This window comes from Equus przewalskii, chromosome 8 (assembly GCF_037783145.1).
Source record: "Equus przewalskii isolate Varuska chromosome 8, EquPr2, whole genome shotgun sequence".
NCBI lineage: Eukaryota > Metazoa > Chordata > Mammalia > Perissodactyla > Equidae > Equus > Equus przewalskii.
Genome location: NC_091838.1, coordinates 53940091 through 53967071, shown reverse-complemented (window position 1 = coordinate 53967071; position 26981 = coordinate 53940091). Strand labels below are relative to the sequence as shown.

Here is a 26981-nt window from a genome sequence, read left to right as displayed (position 1 = left end):
AAGATCTATTCTTGCTCACAGTCTCATTGACAGTCTTCTTTGTTATCATCATTATCATCCCTGCCACCACCATTTCTACCACCATCACCAAAACAACCATGTATTCGGTGCTTACTCTGTGCCGTGAACTGGGCTAAAACTTTACTTCATTTTCTTTAATCATAACACCAACTTTATCTGGTAGGAACCACTGTTTCTCACATTTTACAAATGAGAAACTGAGGCTTAGAGAACATAGCAGCTATGAGGCTTTGGATGAGTTAAAGTGGTGGAGCTAAGCATTATACCAAAGCTCTTCGTCTCCAGAGAGCATGTGCTTAACCTCTGTGCTATATTGCTTTCCTGAACTAAAACGGTTGTTGGAAAATACCCACTTTAGGAACTCACCACTTTTAAATGTTCTGTACATAAAAATTTGGAATGGCATTCCTCCCAGTTCTGTTAGTTTTATATAATGTAAGTATGTTTAGTAAAGGGGATCAAAAGGTTAGGTTAGAAGCAGTGTTGGAGAAATCTTTGCATAATTTGGCAAGACCAAATTTTTAGTTTCTTGTTTAAATATGACATTTCAAAAGAAGAATAGGCAGTATATGTTTATATAGGGCTAATTATTTATGCAAACTTTGTCAGCTAAGCAGTGCATCTGTTAACTATATACTTTAAAAAAGCATAGTGAAGGATGATCTAATAAGGTTTAAAGAACCAAGATTATATGGAACCTGGTGGCCAACTATTTTTCTCTCTGAGAAACTTTACTTAAATAACCACAGAAGAGGATTTGAAGTTCAAATAATCGAGAGCTCCTTGGTACTTAAGATTATTAAGAATACTTAATATTCTCTTGAGTCTCTGAAATACTTTTTCCAGGATAAGAGGATGTAGACATATTTTAAGGCAGATAGATGGAGTAGATGAGCCCTCAAAGCTCTGTCTAGCACTGTGACTTTTTTTTGTCCACTTTTAAGAATTCTGATTAGGTAGGAGATTTTTAGGATTTGATACTTGCTATTGGTGTAAACAAAACATAATTGAACTTGGGAGCTATTCTCAGTCATGTAAGCTTTAGTTGAACAATTTCTATTTAATACAAAGGATTAATCCTTAAGATTAATGGTCACTGGCCTCTCCTTTAGAATGGTATCTAGGTGGATTTTCCCTTGCCGCCACCTCTCCTGACTTCTCCCTAAAATGCTCATAAGGACGGAATGAATAAACTGTAAACTAAAACCAACGGGCAACCTGTCATCAGAATCCAGAAGGAAGTTCCAACAGCTAAAAACCAAAAGGACTAAACTGAAAACATAAGTAGAGGGTCATTTACATGACTGTTCACCTGAAAACTAGAAATGGCTTTCTCTACTCCCAACCAATGCACCCTGGGTCAGAAATGAAAGTTCTGTATCAGTTAGAAAATTGAACAGATGTCCTTCTGTTGCATGGCCTCTGCTTTATAACAACAGAATGATAATTGTAACTAATAGTGAATACTTATAATACTCCAGATATTGTATTAAATATGTTAACTCATTTAATTACTGCAATAATTGTGTAGGAGAGGTACTATTATTTCGGATTTCCAGATGAGGAAATAGAGGCATGGAGATGATCAGTATCAGCTGTGTGTTTTGAACAAGTTAAGTAACGGAGCCAGGATTTGAATCCAGACTGTTGGGCTTCAGGGCTTCTAGTCCTAAAGACAAGGATAAACTGTTGTTGAAGCAGGATTCCTCTTTCTTATATCTTTCTTTCTAAAGACGATTGGTATTGCTCTTCCTACAAATATTCACCAACTCCCAGAAAACAAATAAGAAATCGGTGGCACATGTGTGGAAAATGTAGTTTTCTTAAGTGCTATAAGTTAGGGGGGATGATGGAAAGAACCCTGGAGGGAGTGACTGTTAAAGATTATAATTTAATGTATTTCCCTTCAGTGTTAGACATCCAAACAGTAGCTGAGCGAAGGTTCCATTTTTAGTTCAGCATAGTCACAGCAGAGAAAAGTTACCTAAACATTGGATTAGGGTGGGGGATGGGCAAATCAAGTGCTATTCATTTGTTGGAATGAAAATGGAAATGGGCAAAGAGAGGGTCCAAAGGCAGTCCCTGTAATTCATTTCTTAGATCTGAGTAGACTTTCCCTTTTTTGGGGAAAAGAGTGAATTTATGGAATAGTTATTGTAGAATGAGAGGGAAATCATTTTAAAACTTAGCAACATTCAGACTTCTGCTATTGTTGCGTTATGAGAACAGAAGAAAAATTTAGGAAAGAAGTTTGTCCGCAATAGGCTGCAGGAAAGACATATTGCTCATAAAGTAGATTAGAAAGCAATGGTGAATAGGCTGAGATAAAGGCACAGGATCAGATTAAAAGAGAGGTCAGGTGAGATAAAGAACTGAAGGCAACCTAAACAGAGTATAATCAAATTAAAATGTTCATTGGGGAGTGTCAAGTACAGAATTGATCATTTGGTAAAACAATAGTGATATGGAGGAAAAACTTGGGAAACCAGTGGAATTTTGGAAGATAAGAACAAACTGATGAAAATGATGTTGGAAAAGATAGATGTTAACAATAAGAAACTCGAGTTGAAAAATGGTGTGGGTTTATAGAGCCAAAGAATTCAATATGTGAAAGAGAAATCTACATATAGACACAGCCTAGCAAAAGCATTTGAGTAAAAAGGATAAAGAAAAAATCTACAAGGGGCTGGCCTGGTGGCATAGCTGTTAAGTTCACGTGCTCCACTTTGGTGACCCGGGGTTCTCTGGTTCAGATCCCAGGTGTGGACCTATACACTACTTGTCAAGCCATGCTGTGGTGGCATCCTACATATAAAGTACAGGGAGATGGTCATGGATGTTAGCTCAGGGCCAGTCTTCCTCAGAAAAAAGAAGAGCATTGGCAGCAGATGTTAGCTCAGGGCTAATCTTCCTAACAACAACAAAAATTCTACAAGCATCCATAGGGAAAGTCCTTTATGTTGAAAGGACAAAAATCAATCAAGCTGTCCTCAGACTTCTAATTTCAGGGTCAAAAAAAAAGGTAGTGGAATAGTATCTAAGTTTTGGCAGATGAAGAATGTAACTCTGTAATCTTATAATCCAGCCAAACTATCTTTACAGATGTACCATGCTACCTGAATTGTCACTATTGAAATATTTGCTATAACAGCTTTCAAAAATTGTACTCCAAATTTATAAATCAAACCCTACCAGAATCAGCTCACGTGCATTTGCCAGCAAAACTTTTAAATAGGATGTGAGTCCAAGCAAGAAGGATGTACAGTGCATTTCGATCTCACCTCAGTAGTCCTCTCAATAGGATAGTGTATATTTTGGTTATCTATTGCTGCATGACAAACATTCCAAAACTTAGTGGCTGAAAATCAAGAATTTTATTATCTTTCACGTGGATCTGGGAGTTGACAGGTTGCAGCTGGCAGGTTCTCCGCTTGGGAGCACTCATTGTGTTGTCAGTTGACTGCTGAAAATGGGTTCATTTGAAAGCTTCTTAATCCCATGTTTGGCTCCTGGGCTGGCATGGTTGGAATAATTGGTGTTGGTTGAGCATCTTTCTATCCACATAGTCTGTCCACATAGTTAGCTTGGGTTTCTTCACAGTATAGTAGACCCAGATGAAGCTGCAAGAATTCTTATGAAAAAAGTCCCAGAATATCATCTCTGGCATGCAGGTTGCTAAGGCCAGCCCAGATTCAAAGGGAGTGAAGGATAAGACTCCACCTCTGGATGAGAGAAGGGCAAATGTGTACAAGGAAGGAAGAAAATTATGGCAAGTGTCCTGGAGTCACCCTTCTACAGTGTTCCTCACCGTGTACTTTATTTCCAAATGTAGAAGGTTTCCAGTACTATACAGTATCGTTGGTTAACACAAACACACCTATCAAAGAGTGTATTAAGTTTTATTAATAGGTAACTAGGCTATTTAAATGTTTTTTATTTAGAAATTGTGGGTTGAATTGTTACATAGATGTTTCAAGGATTTTAGTGACATTCTGAGAAATTACTTGGGATATTTTCATAAGCTGGAAATAGATTACTTTTTCAATTTAAAAAAACAGAAGACAGGCCTCCTCTAGGCAAAAATTTTCTGTCCAACATGTTTTTAGGAATGGATTCGATTCAGATAATGAGGGTTCCTGTAGTGAAAGGACAGAAAGATACTTAAATATACAACAGTTGCAAAGTGTGCCACCAAAATATTTGTTTCTTGAAAAAAAACTTTGCAAACTATCTTAAAGAAGAAACTAAGCAGTTTTCTAGCATTTAGGATATGCTAATATTTTTGTTTAGAAGATATATTTCTTTGGTTAACAATGGTTACTTCTGGGGGGTTTTTCTGGGGAAATATTTTACAGTGATTTTATATTAACTTTTTAAAGAAGTATACCTACCAAAAAATACATACAGTTTATACGTTCAGTTTAAAGAACAATGATAAAGAAACCGTCTGTTTACCCAGCACTCCATTTATAAAATATATCATTATTAGCGACGTCACCAAGATGACGGGGTAGGAGACCGCAGCCTCCATTCCTCCGTAAAGATCACTGATTAGACAGTTGTCCACAAACAAAAGCAGCTCTAGGAGAGCTCTGGAGTCCACTGAAGAAGCTTCAGCAATGCAGTGGAACAAAATACTTGAGAATAACCCCACAAAAAAGAGAAGGAAGAGCAGCTTCGTTTTGCCTTGATGACCCCATCCTCCAAGACGCATTCCTTGAAAGAGGTCCCCTTGCAGGGAAAGGAAGAGTGAGGTGAGCCACCAGCTTCAGGCCCCACTTCAGTCACCCTACCCAGAGACCAGCAAAGCTGGGACATATAAAGATGACTAGGAACAAGGAAGAAAAGCAAGGGCTACCCATATCCGCCACACAGTGGGAACAACCTCTGTTCCCAGTGACCAGCTCTGTGGATGACATCAGCAGCTTTCGCCACTGAAGAAACCCAACAGCCAGCACAGCCAAGGAGGAGCCCCCTGCATATTTCACCAGTTTTTGCCCCAAGTATTCCTGTTTGCTGAGCCAGCCCCCTGAGTCCCTCCCCACTCCCTGCTCCCATCTCCCCTCAGAAGCGTGGGACCCACACCAGCAGCCAGTGCAAGCCTCTGTGGTAGCAAGACACCAGCCTAGACCCCTAAAGCTGATCCTCACTGTTGTGTGTTCTCTTGGGGCCAGCCCCCACAGCTGTGCACTTGCATGCTGTTGGTCTGGTGCTCATCACTGGCCTCCATTGCTATGTGTGCACTGTGAAAAGATCTTACAGCCATGGAAGTATGTGTCAATACCCAAGGCCCCACAGCTGCTTGTGGTCCTGGATCTGGCCCTATCTCCTGTCACTGGCCTACACCACTCAGCTCATCTGTGGCTAGCCCCTGCAGCTGGACACCTGTATGCCTCAGGCCCAGCCTCTATCACTGGCCTCCCCTGCCATGTGCATGCTAGTGGAAAGAACATATAGCCATAGGAGGACACGCCAACAGCCGGGGCACCTGCAGCTGTGTGTGGACCTTGACCTGGCCCTGTCTCTGGTCACTGGCCTGCACCACTGCACTCACCTGCGGTTAGTCCCTCCAGCTGTGTACTTGCATGCCCCTAGCCTGACTCCTTTCACTGGCTTCCCCTGCTTGGCACCAGTGACCAGAACCAGCAGTGATAGTAGTGCACACTGACAGCCAGGGCCCCCGCAGTTGCCAGTGCACCTGCTGGTGGCCCCAGCCCTTGCTGCTTGCTCTGGCTCCCACCACTATGTGTGTGTTTGCAATTGGCTCCTGCCACTACCCAGACAGCTGGCTCCCTGCAGCCGAGTATGTGCGTACCACTGGCTCCAGCCACTATTCCTGCCACCTTGGTCCCCAGCCTCTGAACCTAGAGTCACCACTGAGGACCTCAACAGCCTTTGCAGCCTCTGCAACCCCCCCACAGTACCCACCAAGCATCAATGCATTTCTTGAGCTGAAAGGGTGCCCACTCTCATCACTCCTATTAAACATGGTACTGGAATTCCTAGCCAGAGCAATGAGGCAAGAAAAAGAAATAAAAGGCATCCAAATGGGAAAGAGAAGTAAAGTTGTCTTTGTTTGCTGATGACATGGTCTTGTTTATAGAAAATCCTAAAGACTCCACCAGAAAACTATTATACCTAATAAACGAATTCAGTAAAGTTTCAGGATACAAAATAAACATAGAAAAATCAGTTGCATTTCTGCACACTAATAATGACCTATTGGAAAAAGAAAGAAAACAATCCCATATATAATAGAATAAAAACCAATAAAATACTTAAGAATAAATTTAACCAAGGAAGTAAATGATCTATATGCTAAAAACTAGAAGACATGGATGAAAGAAATTGAAGGAGACACAAATAAATGAAAAGATATCTCATGTTCAGGGATCAGAAGAGTTAATATTGTTAAAATGTCCATGCTACCGAAAGCCATCTATAGATTAAATGCAATCCTCTCTATCAAAATACCAATGGCATTTTTCGCAGAAATGGAAAAAGCAAACCTAAAATTTTGTGGAACCATAAAGAACTTCGAATAGCCAAGCAACCTTGAGAAAGGACAGAGCTAGAGACATCACACTTCCTGCCACATAGACCGATGGAATGGAATTGAGAGCCCAGAGAGAAACCCACACATGTGTGGTCAACTACTATTTAACAAGGGAGCCTAGAATACTCAATGGGGAAATGAAAGTGTCTTCAATAAATGGCGTTAGGATAACGGAATATCCACATACAAAAGAATGAATTTGGGCCCCTACCTTACACCACTAAAAATTAACTCAAAATGGAATAAAGACTGAAACATAAGACCTGAAACCATAAAATTCCCAGAAGAAAAGAGAGAAAAGCTCCTTTCAGAAAAGTTGTACCACTTTACACTTAAACCAGACATGTAAATACTTCAATATTTTTTCATCTACTTCATATTTTAACTTATTGCACTTAATTTTAAATGTGTATATATATTTAGGTATATACTAATTGTAATTGACAGGCTATAAAATTCCCATGGAGTAGCGCTTGGCGAAGGGACTCTTTACCTGCATGACAGGATGCATTCTTATAACTCTTAATGGGGACTGATCTAACATCTACCTCTAAAATAAAATCTTGGTGGCACTGGGGAACGTTCATTACTCAATGGAAAAGCCACAGTATTTCAATCAATCAGTGCAATCAATGTGTGAAATGTACATTTTGTGGAGTTATATGGAATGAATTTCAAAAAGGATTTATGCTCAAATATTACTTTTATTTTTATTTTATTTTTTATTATCAGATTTGGCACAGAGAATACATTTATTCAATTTTTCCTGATGGAAAGAGCATTAATTTTTTGGCTTTTCCTTGTAAAGAAATCTAGGAAAGACAGTATGAAGAAGGAATTAGAAATCAAGGAAGGTTATTAAACAGGTTTGTGTCTTCTGGATTTCCATGCAGTCTAGATACAGAACGAATTAAACAGGAATTAAATAGTTTCTATGGCTCAAATCTAAAATTACAGATAAGTAGCTAATACATTTTTGTGTTAAGAGAATTCCTTCTCTTTGCTTTTTTCTTCATCCTTTTGGTAATGTGAATGTGGCCAGACACATTTTAGCCATAGTAGAAACCATCTCCCACTCTCTGTTTGGTTCTTTTACTCAGTCTTCAATAAGCTCAGATTTTCCCATCCTTAAATAACTCTTGCCTTCCCTTCCATCTTTCTTAGAACTGGACTCTCTAGAAAGCCTCACTCCTTCATCTTCACTTCCTCATGGCCTCTGACTTACTCATGCTGGTCTGGTTTCTGCTCTCTCAGCATTGCTGAACTACTCTTTAAGGTTGTTGATGACATCCTAGTGACCAAATCGAATGGCCATTTTCACTTTTTTATTTTAGTTTTTAAATTGTATGTATTTAAGCTGTACAACATGATTTGATATACATATACTAATGAAATGATTACTATAGTCAAGCTAATGAGCATATCTTCTCACAGTTACATGTGTGTGATGAGAGCACCTCAAATCTAAGCAAATTTCCAGTATTCACCTATAGTCATCTTACTGTCTTTTTTAACCTTAACTTTAATGCTTAGAACAAAATGGCATATGATCCAAATTTTACCATTTTGTTCTTGCAACATCTCCATTGCAGACTTCCCTAGAGAATCCTGTTTTTAGAACCTCCTTATGATTTAGTCTCTTTGGTGTTTCCATAATGGAAACTCTTAGGATAGGATCTATGACAAAGCACTCTTTATACCAGCTTATAAGCTCTAATAAGTAGTGTTACAGTAAGGCTTCAAAAATTATATCCTATCATGAATAAAATGTTTACCTGTCATTGGGTGACCTCAGTGTCTGATTTCTAAATGAGAAGATATTTATAAAATGGTCCCCTAGACCAATTTGTATTTGAGTTGAATAGTAGCCATAATAATTAATGAGCTCTTCCTCCCTCCCTCCCTCCCTCCCCCTCACCATACAACTCCCCTCATCCAGGTTATTTTATTGTTTCAATATTTTGTTTATAAACACAGGAAGTGGGAGAGAGATCTTAAGTCATGCTCTGCCCTTAGTTAATAGGAATTATTTCCCCTTATTTTACAGTGTAAAAACTGGAGCCCTAAAGAAACTTTGCTGTTTAGTGCAAAATGTTCTTTGTCAGAGCCAGAAAAATAGCATTGATTGGTTATAACTACAAGCGGTAAACTTTTATAGGAATTTTGTAATTCTTGCTGAGTTTACAATTTTAATTCCCCAGAAGTTTTAGTCTTATTTTTAAAGAAACTTGTAATTTGTTGATCATAATCCTAAAAAATGTAATTTTATGCCGTAAGATGAACACATATACATTTACATGAGAGTAAACTATCCTCTAAACCAATATGCCCAGATGTAGTCTATGGAGAGGTATATTTTAGATATACATGCACTTATGAATACACTCACACATATATCTCAGAAGTTGTGCATGGTAATTTTTAGGGTGGCCTACTTCATTGCTACTGAAACTGTCAGTGGTCCAGAATTTAAGATTAAATGAAGGGTCGTTAAAACATAGCTGCAGTTGTCTTTCAAGGAAGACTTGGTTTATGCTAGAATCAATTTAGGTTTTAATAAGACATTTAGAGCATGAGGGTTGGGCATTATTTTGGTGGAATTTTAAATGTTTCTATAGGAAAATTTGCAAACCACATTAAGGCAGTTTAAAAATATATCACTTCATTAAAAAGTATCAAAATATAAGTATTAATCATCTTTAACATTTATCACCCACATATTTTGTCTGTTTTGTATTAGAATCAAACTGATTGGAAACGATTTCCAGAAGTTTCTTAATTCATTCCTTTTCTTCCGACTGAGTTCTATTCAAGCTACTGTCAGAAAACTGGTTACCTAATTTCTGCAAATGGTAAAGCAGAAAAGCTTTTTCACATCTGTTCTCAGTAACTCAGTCTCGAACTTCCCTAATGGATAAAGGAGTTATAGCTGTGTTAGAGCTTTGTAGCTGTAATTTTATCTATTTTTGATTAGCGACACAGTGAAAGGTAGAAAACAGTTCTAATTTTAAAAGAAAATCTTTTACATATCCCGGGACCATTGACATCTTTGTTTCTTGGGAAAGCATTCTCTGTAGCCTTTCCACAAAGTCTTTTTTTTTAGCATTTTCATTTTTGGTGCCTCATTTGGATATACCAGCTTAAACTGTTGAAAGCCAAGTGGGGTGCAGTACTCAAGCACAGTGCATGTTGAGAGCTTTGCGCTCCTTCCTTCAGCTTCAGTGTTCCTTCTACTCACTGTTAACAGACATTTTTAACTTTTACTGCAACTGCACTGATCCATTTAGCTCAAGTTTCAGCTCAGATCCTTGAGTCTGCCCTGCTAAGATCCTGAGAAGTTTGTCGTTTGTAACACAGGAACAGCTCACTGATATTCTTTATATAGTTTTTCTTGTCAAACTCCAGGTGATGTCTTTATTGAAATTATACTAGTTTGAATGCAAGTCTCCTCCTAGATAATCTGATTCAGTGATGATTCATTTTAAATCATTTCCATTACATCTTAAACTTTTTCATGTGATTCATAAACTTTTGGGGTCTCATATTTTCCTTTAACACGTAAGTTAAATAAAACTGATTAGAACATAGTAATATAACCATGATAATAAGCAATACTTGGGAAATACTACAGGTATGTATTGTGTGTATGTATGTGTGTGTACACGTGTAATAGCTTCCTTTGATTTTAGTTTATACTATATGAATAAGTCTCTATATTTTTTCCAGATAGTGAAATACCACTGTCAATTGAAGGGAAACAAACCCATTTTATTAAACATTAGGATATTTGTAGGAAAAAAACCATAATTAACCATGTTCTGATTTATTTAATATCTGATAATGACAGACAAAGATATTAGTATTCAAGAAAACAGAAAGATTGCAGACTTTTTGAAACCTCAGGACTGTAATGTCTGTAGTAATCAGTAGGTGTGTTGAACATGTTATTTAGAGTTCCTTGTCAAATAATTTTCCTCTAATTGAAATCCATTGCTGCTACTCGGGTAGGTGACAAAGATTCTACAGTAACCAAAACATTTATCTGGTCTTTAATTGTAGATAAAGACTATTTATTTTTGGCAAATATATATTTACTTTCCTTGTCCTGCAAGAATAACAAATACAATATGCCCTTGTTCATCCTTGTCTTATATCAAATCAATGATGGTCCCAGCCTCCATTTTATTAATTTAATAGTCTGGTCATTTAAATGAATGGCCTCTTCATAGGGTTTGTGGGAGTCCATGATTAAAGGGAAGAGTGTAACACTCACCTCCTCCTGTCTCTCCTCCCTCTCAGGAGATCACATTTATTATGCCACAAAGGTGATAAGAGAAAGTATAGCATAATGGTTAAGAGGGTAAGCCTTGGGACCAGACTGCCTGAGTTCAAATCCCAACTTGACCACTGGCTGGCTGTGTCATTTTAGGTTACCTTATTTCTCTGATCCTCGGGTTCCTCTTTGCAAAGTGGGACTAAAGATAGTATGTATTTCATAGGGATATTTTTAGCATGAAATGCCTTAACATTTGTAAAACACTTAGTGCTTGCACACAGCTAACACCTGCATGATGATGATGATTTAATAGTTTGGAAGAAACTCCTACATAGCACATTTCTGAAAGAAGAAAAAAGACTTGGAATATTCTTCCTTCTTTCTGTAATACAATTAATAACATTTTATTACCTCTGGTATTTGTGTCAACTGGTCTGAGGGGTACTTTTCTTGTCTTTCCTTTTTTTTTTTAGAAGGAGCTAACATCTGTTGCCAATCTTCCTCTTTTTGCTTGAGGAAGATTGTCCCTGAGCTAACATCTGTGCCAGTCCTCCTCTACTTTATATGTGGGACATTGCCACAGCATGGCTTGGTGAGCAGTATGTAGGTCCTTGCCCGGGATCTGAACCTGCAAATTCCAGGCACCCAAAGTAGAGCGTGTGAACTTGACCACTGTGCCACCAGGCCAGCCCCTCTTTCCAATTTTTGAAGTGCCAACTCTGTATCCTAGTTAGGAAGAAGCTCCAAACTTGACAATAGTTTAAATTTTTTCAACTACAATTTTGTTTTCTTTTTTTGTCCAACTTTTAAGAATTTCTGCAAACTAAGTAGATTGTCTTTCACAACAGAACCTGTTAATTGAATGACTTGAGAGATTCTGTAGATAGAGTGAAGCAAGTTTCTGGAATATAACCACAGGAGAAATGAATCTGCTATAACATGAGTGATCCACAACAGCTTGGCTTGAGATAAAGATAAGTGGTCCTTTGTCTGGGTGTGCACGTTCCTCTCGACACAGGGACAGTTTGATCTCTGCTGCTTTCTTCTTGGGGAATCACCACAGACAGAAGCTAGGGGAGAGAGTCCAGGCAGAAAGAGGTTTGCTTCATTTCACAATTTGGAAGCTAGATTCTTAGCTCAATTGGGAAGGCAGTTGACTTTCATTTTGAAGTCCTCTCGCTCAGTGCCTTCTTCTTTATCCTCATCCAAAGTCCTTTCTCTCACCTGCCCACATGCTTTTCAGCAGAGCTTTATGCTCTAGACTTGCATGTAAGTCTTAACTTTGCACTGAATCACCTCTGAAGCTTAAAAAACATTCTAGGTTTTCTCTCCTGAAAGTTTCCTTCAAGAGTCAGCGTATGGCTAGGGAACCTATGTTTAAACAAACAAACAAAAAGCTCCCTGGAGGATTCTGCTATCTGTGGCCTGTGAACTGGCTTTTGGAACCACAGGTCTAAACTTCTTCCAACTCCCACCTGGAAAGGAAATGTTTTCTTCCCTTGGGTTTTGCCATGGGCACATTGTTGATACTGAGTTGGAAATGCTAAATGTGTTGCTTGACCCCAAGAAACTGAGACTTTGAATGCCTTAACCCCAGGGAATAATTAACGTGAAAAATATAGATTGTAGGCCAAGCCCATTGGGGAGCTAATGTGGCCCAAGGGAACCCTAATATTGTGAGGGACTGGGTGGGGAGGTTGATGCCTTTCTTCAGCCTAGCATTTACTTATTAATTTGTTTGTTCAGCCGCCATTTAAATGATTATGAGATCAAAGACATTTTGCTGGGCACAAGGGATCCAAAGAGTATAGTGGAAAGAGTACAGGTTTCAGAATCTGCCAGATGTTGGTTTGAATCACTGCCGAGCTATGTGATTTTGAGCTATTTACTTAACTTCTCTAAACCTATTTCCTCACTGACAAAATGGAAATAATGCTTACCTTGTGGGTTGTTGTAGGGATTAGAAATAACACGTGTGAGGTACCTCATATGGTGCTATAATTTATTTAGCATTTATGTCCCAGGTATAGTATCTGGAACTTTACATACATTTTCTTTACCCTTCACAGCAATGATGAGATGGGTACCATTGATATCAGTTTAGAAATGAGGAAACTAAGCTTTAGAAAAAGAAGGTAACTTGTCCAAGGTCACCAGCTTATAAAAGGAAGAGCTCTGCTTTGAATTTAGGGCTGGCTGACCCCCAAACCCATGCTCTAAACATGTATCCTAGATGCTTGCCCAGTCTAGTGTCACATGACTGCTCCCACCTATCTAGGCAAGACCTGGGAGTGACCTAGCCATGGGCTGGCCAGGCATCCATGATTCTGTGGTTTAACTCATAGGGGAAGCAATTCATGTTGAATTCCTCTCCTGAAAATATGCAATTAAGGCAAAAGAGACTGAGGCTGTTATAAGGGGAAGGTAAGCTGAAAGATCAGTGGGTTTACTCAGGGCCAGGGTCTCCTTCATAAACCATGCGTAAGCTAAAGTTGAGGGCAGAAGCTATGTGGGAGCCCAGGAAGAGCAAGAGAGTTCGTTCTCTGATGGATGACAAAGACCATACGGCTTTGGTTCCTGACCACATTGAGTGTTTAAATCTAGTCCATATATCTTTGCTTTAACTCCCCTTATTCATCAAGTTTGAGTGACTATTGGTAACGTGATTTCTGGAAAGACTTCAACCATGAATCTATGGCACATGTTGGCATTAAATTGTAGCTATTTGTAATTATTCACAAACTAATAGTCATCATACATAAGCAAACACAAAATTACAACAGAAGATGGTAAATTTTTTAATGAGAGAGATCCAAAGTGCTACAAGGTTGCAGAGAGGGGAATGCATTTATGGTCCTTCATGGAACATTCATCCCCTCACATCCTGTGTTGACTGTCTACGTCAGGCCTGCCGCTTAGGTGAGCTGCAATGTTGGACTGGTAACCCATGCTCTGACATAGCTAACACATTGAAACCATTACTAACTTTCTTTTCACTTGTAGGTGTGTCCTCAAGTTCCATAGAAATTGTGTTGAATCCAAATTAAATAAATGCTTGCCATATGACGATAGTCCTAAATATCATTTCTTGGACTTTTTTTTTCATTTAGTTAATGGTTATTGATTGAAGACCAAGAAGAAGGGATTAAATCCTTTTATTCTAATGGAATTATCTTAAAAGGAACCCTCTGTTATAGTATGAAGTCAGCTATGGAGGAACTTGAAATACTTCTCTGGTTATCCCATCGCTCCTAATCAAATGAAATGAGTTGTATCATTTTCTCTGCAAAACCTGATGTTTTTCTGACTTAATTTAGGAATGCCAAATGAGCCTGATAGTTTACTGCAAATTTTATTTATTCTGATTCAATTTAGGGTGCGTGACTGCACAATGTTCTGGCAGAACAGTTTGAGTACTTAAATTTTTTCATGATACTCAGTTAGATGAGAATGTGTATAAAGTGCTTACAGTGCATGGTACATATTAGGAATGTCCACCGTCGCATTAACCCTATGTAGAAAACTTTCTAGATTGCATGTTGCTAAAAGGTAAGAAAAAGAATAAGCCGTGAATCGATGAAGTGTCAATTTACAGAAAGTCTAGGTTACAGATAAGTTGTTATTTATGCAGTTCATAAAGGGGTTTCACAGTTATTATGAGGCCAATGACTTTTCCCATAGAACTAGGTTAGAGTAATATTAGTTGTCTTCTAGTGTGTTTGTAACTCTATAACTATGTCCTTATCCAATGACCTTGAAAGCTATAAAAATACATAAGAGAGAGAGAGACATTGAGACCTGGTTCCAAGTCCGGTTCTGCTAATCAGCTGTTGGAACTTGGGTAGGTCGCTCTAGTTCCTCTGTGCCTCGCTTGCTGCTGATCTAAACCATACAGCAGAGCTGGACTAGAGCAGAGACAATGAGTGTCTGGTATACTCGCTGTCTCTCCCCCTCCTCAATATGGCCAACTCGATCGGAACCCTTTGTCAGGAATCACCATCTAACTATCAGCTTTCGTACTTGATATTAAGTCTGTGCACACCCTGGACCAGAAGATAGTGAAGATCATTTTTAGTTTTACAACTCTATTCTTATAAATGAGACGCCCCCAAAAAGGATCTGTTCTTTGCAGGTAGTTGATGTTAACTTCTCTATAATAAAATGGCAAACCTGGGTTTGTGAATAATGTTTTTTTCCCCTAACTCACTGTTTGAATGGCAAATTTATCTTACTTTGCTTCTCTTTTTTGCCCTCCTTTACCCTCAAACATCTTTTTAACAGCAATGTAATTACGTTTTTCCCTGTAATGCGCTTGGGCCTTGCTACCTACTGTTTAGTCCACTACAGAACTCACCTTAGCTAGAAAGGGAAAAAAAAAAAGGCGTCCAATTGGGATTAAAAGAAAGTATTTAAGAAATTAGAGCCCCAAAACTCCCTTGTACATTTTTTAAAAAATCAGAGCTATTCTTACAGTAAAAGTGAATTATTGCCCCCTTGTGGTAGAATTATGTATTTATTTTCTCACACCAGCGAAATTGTGGAAAGTTTTAGTCTCCATGACTCTGAAACTCTTTGTCTTTACAATAAACCTAAAGTATTTATGAAAATATCTTTAGTTTTGAAAGCATCTCTCCCTGTTTGTTTATTCTCTGACTTAAACTCCATAGAATATTGTCTTTGGACTGATTTTCCTTTTTTTTCTGGTTTGAGGTACCAGGTGTCTAAGAGCTTAAGTTAAACAAAATCAACTAGAGAGACCAACGTTACGTGGAACAAACCCAGATCTCATTCGAATTACTTTTCTGTAATTCTTATCACTTTAAATGAGTTGGCAGGTAGGAGCTTGGGAAATAGCTCATTGCCCTTTTAGAAGTCGCATTATACACCTGAAGAAGAATGATTTTCCTCAGAGATATAAAATGAGGAAATTTTGAAATACCACGTACAGGAACTCTCAGTGATGACATGATTCATAAAGGCTCAGGTGATCTTCAGGACTAGCTTTTCTTCCATTTTCATCATTTTTAGCATGAAACAAGATTTTAAAACCAAACGGGACTTCCTTTCAGCAAAATAGGTAACAGACTTCATGCTTAATAAAATGCCTTACATAAGAAGAGTTGAGAGGTCTTAAAGACAAAGGAAGCTGTTTCATATTCTTATGACAATTAAAAATATGGCAAACTTTGACAAATAGAAGAACAGTATCCCAAAATCAGAATTTGGCTTGTTGAATTAGTTTTTTACAAATTAGCATAAATATGCTTAGGTAGTAAGTATTCTGAATGATTTTCATGTTTGTATGTTTAGAGGAGTACATTTGTCAGTTATTTTTGATTTTGAATGCTTGTCACTCTCCACCAATAGGCTTGTAAGACGAACAACTATTTGTAACTTATCTTCAGATTGTATATAGATTTTTGAAGCCCATGCCCTCTTTTTTTTTGTTGAGGTCACATTGGTTCATAATATTATATAAATTTCAGGTGTACATCATTATACTTCAACTTCTGTATAGACTGCATCATGTTCACCACCAAAAGTCTAGTTTCCATCCATCACCATAAGCTTGTGCCCCTTTACCCCTTTGGCTCCGCCTCCACCTCCTTCCCCTCTGGTAACCACCAGTCTGTTCTCCATACCCAGCACGTGCTCTTTTATAAAGATGAAATGACTAAGTAACCACTTGGAAGTTTTTCAAGTTATAACTTGAAATTCAAGATGCCCAGTAAGGTCCCCTTAGTAGGTGGTTTATTATTTTTCAACACTTTAAAAGTTAGTGGTTTGTCTCGAGATTAATTTTTTCTCAAAGAAAATTTGATCACAGTCAGGAAACAACCATTGAAGGATTTCCCAGTCCTTTCCAAAGACATCTATCTATTGGTGAAATGTTTTTAGTGGAAAGAGTATTATTTCTAAAAATATAATTTGAACTTTGCACTATAAATAAGGAGCCAAAATTGATCCATTTGCTTTACTCATTCTAACTAACTCTGTACTCTGACTCTCGGCTTATGTAAATAAATAACCATCAATATGTTATTCTGAACTGCTATGTACAATGGAAAGATTTTTATCTTAGACTATGTAGGATATGCTATGGTGGATCCCTTAGCGCTCATCATATTTGTCCACTGGGACTCCTTTCTAGATTAAAGAAGCTTCATGAGCTAATCCATTCTTAACGTCTGAAGTGTTTAGGTAGTTTAGCAGTTCTTAAGCTTTTATATCTTAGATCCAATTATGATTGACTGTGCCACTAAAGGATCTGCTTACCACCACACTGGGAATGCTTTTGTATTACAGGTGTTTTCTTATACCTATTTATGATAAGTTTTAAGGACATGCAATTATTATTGGGAATAAATTTAATTGCTGTGGCCTTAAAATACAGAATACTTTATTGCTTCAGTAATCATAAAAAGAAGGAGTCATGAAAAATTGTAGTAGGGCATTTAGGTAATTTACAGATTTTTTCAGAATTATAGTAAACATCTCTATGCATAAATCTCTGTCCAAGTTTAGATTATTTTCCTAGGATAGATTCCTAGATCTGAGTCAAAAGTTAGGAATATTTTTAATGCTTTTGTACACATTGCCAGATGGCTTTTCAGAAAGGCTGTATCAATGTTATGCTCTCATAATGCATCCTGATGTCTGTCTTACCACGTTCTCACTAGCTTTAGATATTTTCTCTTTTAAGAATCTTTGTAACAGCAACTCATTTTATTTGGCAGTTTTAATTGTAAGTGAGATTTGATTGTTTAATATATTTATTAACTGTTTTTATTTCCATTATGAATTGTATTTAGGTCTTTTGTCTATATGAGCTTTTAAAAGGTTTTAGGAACCAGCTGGCATTTTTTCAGAGAATCATCCATCACTCTTAAATAAATCAATCTCTGTTGCTACTCATTCTTGGGCAAACTCAAGTTGCCCATATGAAAAAAAGAAATAGTCCCGTTGCTATTCATTGTCTACAACTTAATCTTTGTGACTTTAGATGTGGAAGCGATCTTTTTGTGTTCTGCCTCCAGCATGTCCTCTGAAGTATGGCAAGATTCATCGGGTTGGTTATTACATGGGCTTCTTGTCCCTCAGATTTAGCTGTTTTAAGGATGACTGAGTCTCTCTGAGGTGATCCCCAAGTCTCCGTGGTGAATTTCATAAATACAGTGAAGCCCAGGTTTCAAGTTAGCATCACAAACTTACCATTAAAATTTAATAGAAATTGGTCTTGGTTTCAGGTGATTCCCTTTGTCATCATAATTGTGGTTATAACAATGGTAATTACAGTTAATTACATTTGTCATAATTGTGGCTTGCTTTCCCCAGTGTGTGTGGAGGGAGAGGAGGACAGAGAGAGAGAAGCTTTTATCTTTTGTGATAGTCACAGCTACTGCATTTTTTTCTTCAATTTCCTTTCATTGTATTTGTCATTAGAAAGTCTTCCTCAAACCTCTTAGTAATCATTATGAAAACCCTAGACAACCTTTGTAACTTAATAATGGATGTACAAGAACCATTGTTCCAGTGATGAAAAGACTCTTACCTAAACCTAGTAACGGTAGAAACCATTTGAAGACCTTCCTTGAATTTGGGAACTTATGAATGAATGAAATTCATGTCTGACTGGCCGTGGAGTCAGTATTTTCACAGCTTCATGTAATTTGTGAGTCTGCCTGATATCTTAGTTCAAAATAATCTCTCCTATTTCTAAGTCTAATAGCAGTAATCTACAGCTGCATGTTAGGAGTATTTCCATAAGGCACTGTTCACCTTTCTCTGTAGAAGAGTTGATAGGTTATCCTGTTGGACCATTTCCACATGTGTGCAAGTCAATGTAATTATGTTGGTCAGAGTGTGGCTTTGATAGTATCTTTCTGACTTTGTTCATTTTGATGATAATCTTGTCTTGCTAGTGATATTTTACACGTCTTTCACCCTAGGAACACAACATTTTCATACAGTGTTTCATAACTTTCTAGTGAAGGTTGATCGTAGCATCTTCAGTCTATAAATGTAAAAACAGAGTCATGAGTATAATGTCTTACTAGACATCTGAGTTATAAGATTGTGCCTACCTACCAGCTTTCCTTCCTCCCTGAGGAGGCCTTTCTCTATTAAACTGCATTGCTTTCCTTAACAACAGTAGTATCTGGGCCAGTTGTCATCTTGCATCTGTAGAACAATGCTGAAAAGATTTGCTCTGTAGATCAGACTCACTCAATAGTGATTTGTCATAGCTGCTGCATTCTTAAAGCATGCAGGACAAAGATATGCAGAATTTGTCATTAAACTCAAATCTTTTCTGCTGATCTTGGGCACTATATTTTCCAAGTCTTGTGAACTAAAAAGTAAGAAAGTTAAATCGATGAGTTGAATTACTCTTTGGGTGGCTGGTATCATACTTGCGTTTAAATGCTTCCTGTACAGGGTGAAAGTTTGGAAGTCATTCTCCAAGTCTAATCTCATATCCACAGATGTAAAGAGGTTAAGTGGAAATGTAAATTAGCATGCTTGTATGTCCAATATAACTTCTTTTCAAATACATAGACAAAAACAGATTTTTTTGTTAGCTTTAATCCTTATGATTAATTTCTTATGTTTGAAAAATCTTAGAGTTGAGAAGGAAGTATGTACAAGATCCTTTTTATACCTTCTCTTAGGTTATGTTTTAATATTCTTTTATTACTTTGAGTTGGGCTTAAAGTCAAAAAAACCTACTGTGGACCACAAAATATTTTCAGTTAATTTAGGCCTATCCGTGGTCAAATCTTGGCTAACCATCTTAATTCTTTGGTATTTGCAATATATCCTACATGAGAAATGGGGCTGACCAAAACCAAAACCAAGCAATGAACCAATAGCATAGAGATGTCATTCAAAAGAGACTTCTGAGGAAAATTTTTAGGGTTGTAATTAGGTCTCCCAAAACATCTTTAGTTGGAACCAGTACCATGTAACTTATTGCCGATGGGATAATCATACAATTTGAAAACTTATTTCATATAAAATAAGTTTGCAGAAGCATTACTGAATTTTTGGCCACAATATGAACTACTTTATGTAAATATTTAATAACTTCCCTATCACACAATATTATCAGCCAGCAAACCCAAAGACTCTTTGATACTGACAATTATATCAGAATAATAGGTAAATGACATAAAATTGACCCTTTTAAAATGAGTTTCCATTCATTTAGCGTGGATTTGCTGTTAGAGTAACGTACATTTAACTTTCAACTACATAATTTGTATGAAGAATTGAGGCGGTGAATGTGAAAAGCTTTCTTTAAGTAACATATATCCAGTATATGTTTTATCTTAACATATTTTAAAATTTATTAATATTAGCATTATTTTTCCATTCACTTAAGTTCCATTTGCTCTTAAACTTCAGGCTTTAAATAAATTAAACATAAACTAAATTAATTTTTACAATGTAGTCAGTAATGAATTTTTTTAACTAAGGAACTTTTGTTTGGTTAAAGAAAATATAGAACTAAGAACTTTCTTCATAAAACTTTATAATTGAAGCTTCTTTTTAAACATGCTATTTTATGTTAAGTATTTCATTCCTCTTCCCTCATTATGTGTGTCTCATCATTAGATATAATGTTGCTGAATAGTTGTAACTTTACAGCTTCTTTGATTAATGATGGCTTGGACTAACGTTTCACTGAGTAAGATTATGCCTATGTTTAAAGATGGCAAAATGCCATTATAACATTAATGCCAGAATTTAACAAGAACCAGAAGTTAACTTAAAGGGCCTTCATAATCTAATATGAGGGCATGATCACATTGTGATTATTTTACTGTAGTGTCCTATTAAAAATGTTATTTTTTATATTTTTTCTTGTGATAGTTTTACCCCTCAAACATTTCTTGAACATCAGCTGTGTGCCAACCATGTGCTACAGTCTTGAGTGAGACTGTTTTCCACCTCAAACAAAATGGATACTTCCTGATGAGAAAGAGTGGAAACGAGGAACACCTCCCTTATTTAGAAATCTCATAGTCTCTCTTAATCTAGCATACCCTGGTTTCCAAAGCCATTTACCTGTTTCTTTTTCATTTCTTATATCAGCCACTTTCTCCATCGTCTGGATTGAAAAGCTGGCCATCTATGTCTCTGTAATGAAAGGGTCTTGGATGTTGAGTTTCTTAGGTATGGGGGAGGCTGGAAAGCATGGATTAGCACTGAATGTTCTATTTGTCGTATTGATTACTACAGTGTCTAATAGCTATACCTCACAGGAAGAGAAAACTGAAGTTTTGTAGAACTACATGATAAATTCGGAAGAAGGGCAGGTAGGAGAGGAAGAATAGGATTTGAAATTTCTAGTCTGGGGGAGAACCTTCCCGTACTGAAGGTGTATGGTGATGTCTGACTTTCTGTAAAATGTAGGTGACCTTTAAAGCTCTTTTCAATTCTAAAAATCCCATGATTCCTATGTGTTTAGAACTCAGAGAGAGCAATGGACCTAAAGCGAATGCCTATGTTCCTTATTCTCATTTTCTCACAATCTTATATATACATGCTTGCAAAGAAACATTGAGACCTTATAAAAACTATAAATCATAACCACAAGATAGAAGAAGTAAAGTATAGCAGAGGCAAAGGGAAAACTATCTAAAATCTCCTGATAGAGGAAAACCTCACCCATTTAGCTCGTGGTCTGGGCTTCCTAGTGGGTAAGGCAAAGAGGAGAAATAACGTGGTTTGATTTCCTGGCAGTAAGACACATACCACCAGTTCTTCAGAAACAAGCATTTTTCTCACTCTCAATTAATAATAAGAACAACTTGTCTGGGGGAGTTGTATAAGAAGCCATAAGCCACATAATGAATGAAGTCCTCGTGAATTTTTGTAGAAAGTAAAGAAGTATTCCACATATGTCATTTCGTATATTGGTCTTTGGAGAACATGGGGGGAATAATGTTAAAAGCAAGACATTTTTTTCTCCCATGGGGCAGGGAGAGGGGAGTTTGAAACTTCTGGTATATTTACTGTAGATAAATGCTTATTTTCTTTCGACCCACTGACATGTGGAGCAGTAGAAAGATGTAAAGATGTCTAGTAAAGGGTAGCATTGTTAAAAGTCGGAGGGGATAAATGGAATTTTTGTGGCAGGATGATATTTGCAAGACTGATCAGGCCGCTGGGAGGTTTTTAAATACGCCAGTTCCCTGTAACAGGAAGATCAGTCTCTGCTTTAGACAGCATATCCAATTTAGTAAATTATTATTATTCCGTCAAAATTAATGTGAACAATTTTCTCTTTGAGGCTGCTTTTTCCATAGGTGATGTTTTCCAGATGGGCTTTGTGTAAAACTCTTAATGTTTTGTGTTTTCTTTGCTAGAGAAAGAGCCTTTTCTGACATGTCTTCATTTCTTTCTCTTTCCCTGTTGTAGGGAAGAGGGCACCCAAGGCAAAGGAGAAGAAGAACAAGAAAAAGAAGAGGAAGCTGATAGAAAGAGCCCAGGAGCAACACAGCGTCTTCCTAGCTACAGACAGGGCTAATCAGTAAGATAAAAGACACAGAGGGTGGATTTGGGTGTGGGGGGCTGTTTTTGCAAAAGTGCACAAAGCTGCTCTCCACTTCCAGACACTGGTGTGTGGCATTTGTGCTGCTCGGACCAGTCACTGTTCCCAGTAACATTGTGAAAGGAGGAGCCACAAGCGTGGTCTCTGTTATTTATGCTTTGATTTGCATCTGGAGACTGGTGGCAGGAGTTCCTGACCTGAATCAGTGGAAGCAGGAGGAAGCGTACAGCATGTGACTTGGCTCGATGTGCGCCGAGAGGTCCCGGCACCACAGAGAGGCAAGAGGTGCGAGGCTGCAGAGCACCACTGGAGAACAGACTCGTGCATCTTTATGGGAAAGAAGCTCAGCAGGCAAAGCGCTCTTCACTTGTGCCCTTTGTTTCTCACATTGTGCATTTTCCAGGATAAATCTATGTGGATATCTACTTAGTGTTACCACCTGTCACTCTCAGCATCTGTCACCTTCACACTGTTGTGTGAGGAAACTGCTTTTAGCTGGGGATATGCTACAGGAATTCCTGCTCAGTTTTGCAGCAGCTCTAATGTGTACATATTCTGCTGGGGCTACATATAAACCTCTTATTTACTGTATATTTATGCTTTCTTATGTGTAACGTCATACCTGATTAATATTATGTCACTTTGTTTCTAGTGGTTCCTAACCATTGTCCAGTAAATGACTGTTCTAGTTTTGCAAGTTGACAAATATTTTCTTGCCCCCTGAAACTTAACTTTTCTTTTCTTTGTGGGCTTATTTCTCATTGTAAGGATAGGATAAGCTAGTTTGTACATAGGGTCAGATGACTGGTGTCAAAGAATCTGAATATCAGCAGACCTCCCCCACTCCATGTCAGCTCGCACAGATAAAGCAACACGTGGCATCTGGCAGTCAGAAGCCAAAACTCCCTTAGAATCGAAGATGTAATGACTTTGTGACGCCTAAAAACATGAGGAATTATGTGCGGCCACTTGTAGTACTCATCATGCAATTTCAGAGGCCAGCTAGAGGGTTTTTCAAATTCTTATTTCAAACTTCAATTTATATATATATTTTTTGTCTTTAAAGCTGTCTCTGACTTACAATGACAGGGAGTACTTACCTATATCCTTAGGTCACTGTAGCAGTTACCATCGTCAGACCATTCATAGAATTCGAGGAGAAAACAGGATGAATTCCTCCAACTGCTGGTCAGATCTTAACAGATCTCCTTTGAGTCAGAATCTATTTCGTATCCAAGACTGAGAGAGGAAACTACGGAGCCTTTTAAGGACACTCGTAGAGTAGTTTCAACACCATCCTTGTCCACTTGGGGGAATCAGTTCTTAGAGGGTTTTGAATTGGCTTCTTCTGAAAGCATCATTATCTTCCTGGCTGATCCAGAAGAGAATCAGAACAAAAAGAATTGGTTACAGACTTTTGAGGAAAAAAAACAAAGCAAGGTAAAGCCTTTTTCTCACCTTGCATTGGCAAAACTACCTCTTTAGCACTTTTGTTTAACTTTTGAGTCAGAAGCATCTTACCAATAAGTATAAATGTCATATACATCATTATGAAAATAGTGCTATAAGATAATAAGCCATATATGAATGTTGTATACAACTTTGGGGTTTGCGTTTAATCCTAAAGTGATCGTCTTCTTTCATGTCTATTTACATTATATTCCTCTTTACTAAGTGGGGAGGGGGCTCCTTTATATAGTGCTTCATCATTAATAAGTCAATACCTGTTCTGTTTCTGGGATGTTCTTTTCATGCATTAAAAAACTTCAAAATTATTTTTTGTGGAAATTCTTTTCTTTGGATATACATTTAGGAAAAAATACTATAACAACTCTACCCTCAAATAATGGTCCTTAAAAAAAAAAAGCAGAAAAATACCCTTAAAACCTATGTTGGTAAGTACATCTGGGACACTAACTAGTTTAGCTGTAAATTACACTCTATAGTGTGGTGGGTATGAATGGGGATTTCAGAGCCAGACTGCTGGAGTCACAGTCTAGACTATCTTTCTAGGTCTATTTCCTCATCTGTGAAATGGAGATAACAATATTTTCTACCTAAAGGGCTGTTTTAAGGACCAAATTAAGTAAAATATATATAGGGTTGTGTTTTAAGGATTAAATTAGGTAAATATGTGAAATATGGTCAACACAGCATGGTATATACTAAGCATTACACAAGTTGTTACCTCTGTCCTTGGTTATCCAAACTATTTCAACACTATTCATTTCTCCTTATCAACAAAATGGAATATATTTATGAAGGCATCAGTTTTCTTCAACCCATTGCTTGATGCCTGGATATTATATTATCCTTATGGGAACTGATTTACACTACTTGATTTCTGAGCCTCCTAGTTATGAGCAAATACACAACAAAGACGGGTACTACTGTGTAGTTTACAGCCTCAGGGTAATTATATGAAGAACTGACAGTTTTCCACAAATAGTTATACTGTTCCAATACTTCATACAATGTGTATAAATAGAATATATGGAACTGGTTTTCTTAATATTTTCTTAATATTTTCAGGTAGCATCTGGAAAAGTAAACAATGGGACAACTTTGTCAATTAAGAAGTTTGGGGGGCGGGGGGGTGAGTGAAATGAGTGAAGAGGGCCAAAAGGTACAAACTTCCCAGTTAATAAAAGTCTTGGGGATGAGATGTACAGCATAGTGACTACAGTTAATATTGTATTCGACATCTGAAAGTTTCTAAGAGAATAAAGCTTAAGTGTCCTCATCACGAGAAAAAAAATTCGACAGATCAGCACTCAGGAAAAGCCAATTTTATGAATATGTCTGTTCTTTTTCAAAATGCTAGTATCAGTCATTACAAACATGGAATTTTCATGCTTTGCTAGAGACATTTGGAGAAAAGTTAACACAGCCTCAAGCGTGTGATTCATATAAAGGTGATGTGTGACTCCAACTTTTTTTTCTTTTTTGCTTTAAAAGGGAGCTGTGAGTAGGAGAGCAAAAGAAAAGTGAATAATACTTCTGTTCATTTTAGAGACATTTGTGCACAGTGGATACTACTTGATAATACCAAGTTAGAAAAGGCACAATTAGACACCTTGTAAATGTATCTATATCTTAATTAACGTAAATGTATCTATATCTTAATTAACCTCATCACCCTCCCTCTTCAGGAGGAATAACCATTCCACTATATGTTTGATCCCATTTCCTCTTACTTTTGTGGTATCTTCAGTAGCCACTCCTTTCATTTCCTCAGCCCTTCCTCTCCCTCTGACTTAAGGTAACTCTTTCTTTCAAGGTCTTCATTGTCTACTTTCTTGAAAGAGTAACTTACATTCATTGCTGGCTTCTCCCATTTTCATCTGTCTTAACTCTTCATAATCTTGTTTCTTTCCCCGACTACATTGTAATTGTTCTGACAAAAGTAGCAATGACGCTCCTCTTGCTAAATACAAGGAAGATGTTTGTCTTATTTGCCTGGATCCTTTTGTATGTGTCCTATCTGCTATTTCCACCAAGTTTAACACTGTTGTTCTGTCTTTAGAAAATTCATCACTCATTTGACTTCTGTGACATTCCTAACCTGGCTTTTCTGCTTCTCTGGCCACTCCTTTTCAGTCTTCAAGTTCTTTCTTGGCTTAAATTAAAAACATTGATTTTTTTCAGGGGTTAGCCTACTATTTAATCTTTTTGGTTTGATCTCTTCATCTCCTCATTCTGCCTGGGAAATCTAACTTTACATCTTCAAATTCCACCTGCATGTTGTTGACTTCCACACTCATCTGTCTCTAGGTCTTTGGTAACTATTTCCAAGCCTCTACTAAATATCTTGACCAGGGAGCCCCACACTTTCTCAAGCTCAATGTATCTAAAACTGAATATATTACTGTATTAGTCAGGATCTGGTCAAGAATTTAACAGGGAATTTAATGCTGGGATTTGGTTACACAGTTGATAAATGAGACAAGAACGTAACATGGGGATTGCAAGACAATCCAAAGATTAGCAACAGTAGGAAGTCACTATCATCCCTAGGGCAAGAGGGATAACAGCAATAGGTGGAGTTTCCAGAATCCATAAGGCAAAGCCACCCAGCTAGAACAATAGCTGAAGCTAGAGCTATGACCACTGAGGAAGCTGGAACCAAGGACAAAGCTTGTCTGATGGGAGCTGAAATCTTGGAAAAGATCTGGTCACTGTGAGAAATGTTTCCTGAGGCAAAGTAAGAGAGGAAGAAATATCCTGACTTCTCTCTACCTTCCAACCTCCGGCATCTGCCATTGCCCAAACCTGCCTGGAAACTAGGGAGTCTGAGAAATGTAGTTCTTTGTAATGCTGAGGAATTCAGGGGAAGGGCAGAGTAGACCAAGAGCAAACAAGCACATAATCAGCATCATCAGTGACGTCTGTGCCAAAACAATTCCTCTTCCTGCCTTCCCCATGTAATAGTTAATATTTCTACCTACCTAGTTGGTTAAACAAAGACTCTTGCATTAATCATTTACTCCCGTTGTTCCATACATGTAATCTGTTATTAGAGTGCAGTGAGTTTACCTCAGAAATATCTCTTGAATTTCTCCCCACCTCTT

At 37.6% G+C, this 26981-nt stretch overlaps 1 protein-coding gene across 3 annotated transcripts in view; it reads left to right on the top strand.

Annotated features, from left to right (window-relative positions):
* RSPO2 (R-spondin 2) overlaps window positions 1-24185 on the top strand; it is a 148497-nt gene extending 124312 nt beyond the window's left edge. For all 3 annotated transcript variants that reach the window (XM_008535760.2, XM_008535759.2, XM_070630827.1), the window contains one exon: window positions 22278-24185. In XM_008535760.2, the coding sequence (XP_008533982.1) occupies window positions 22278-22393 (116 nt within the window). In that variant the 3' untranslated portion in view covers window positions 22394-24185. The remainder of the gene's footprint in view (window positions 1-22277) is intronic.
* The last annotated feature ends 2796 nt before the right edge of the window (window positions 24186-26981 follow it).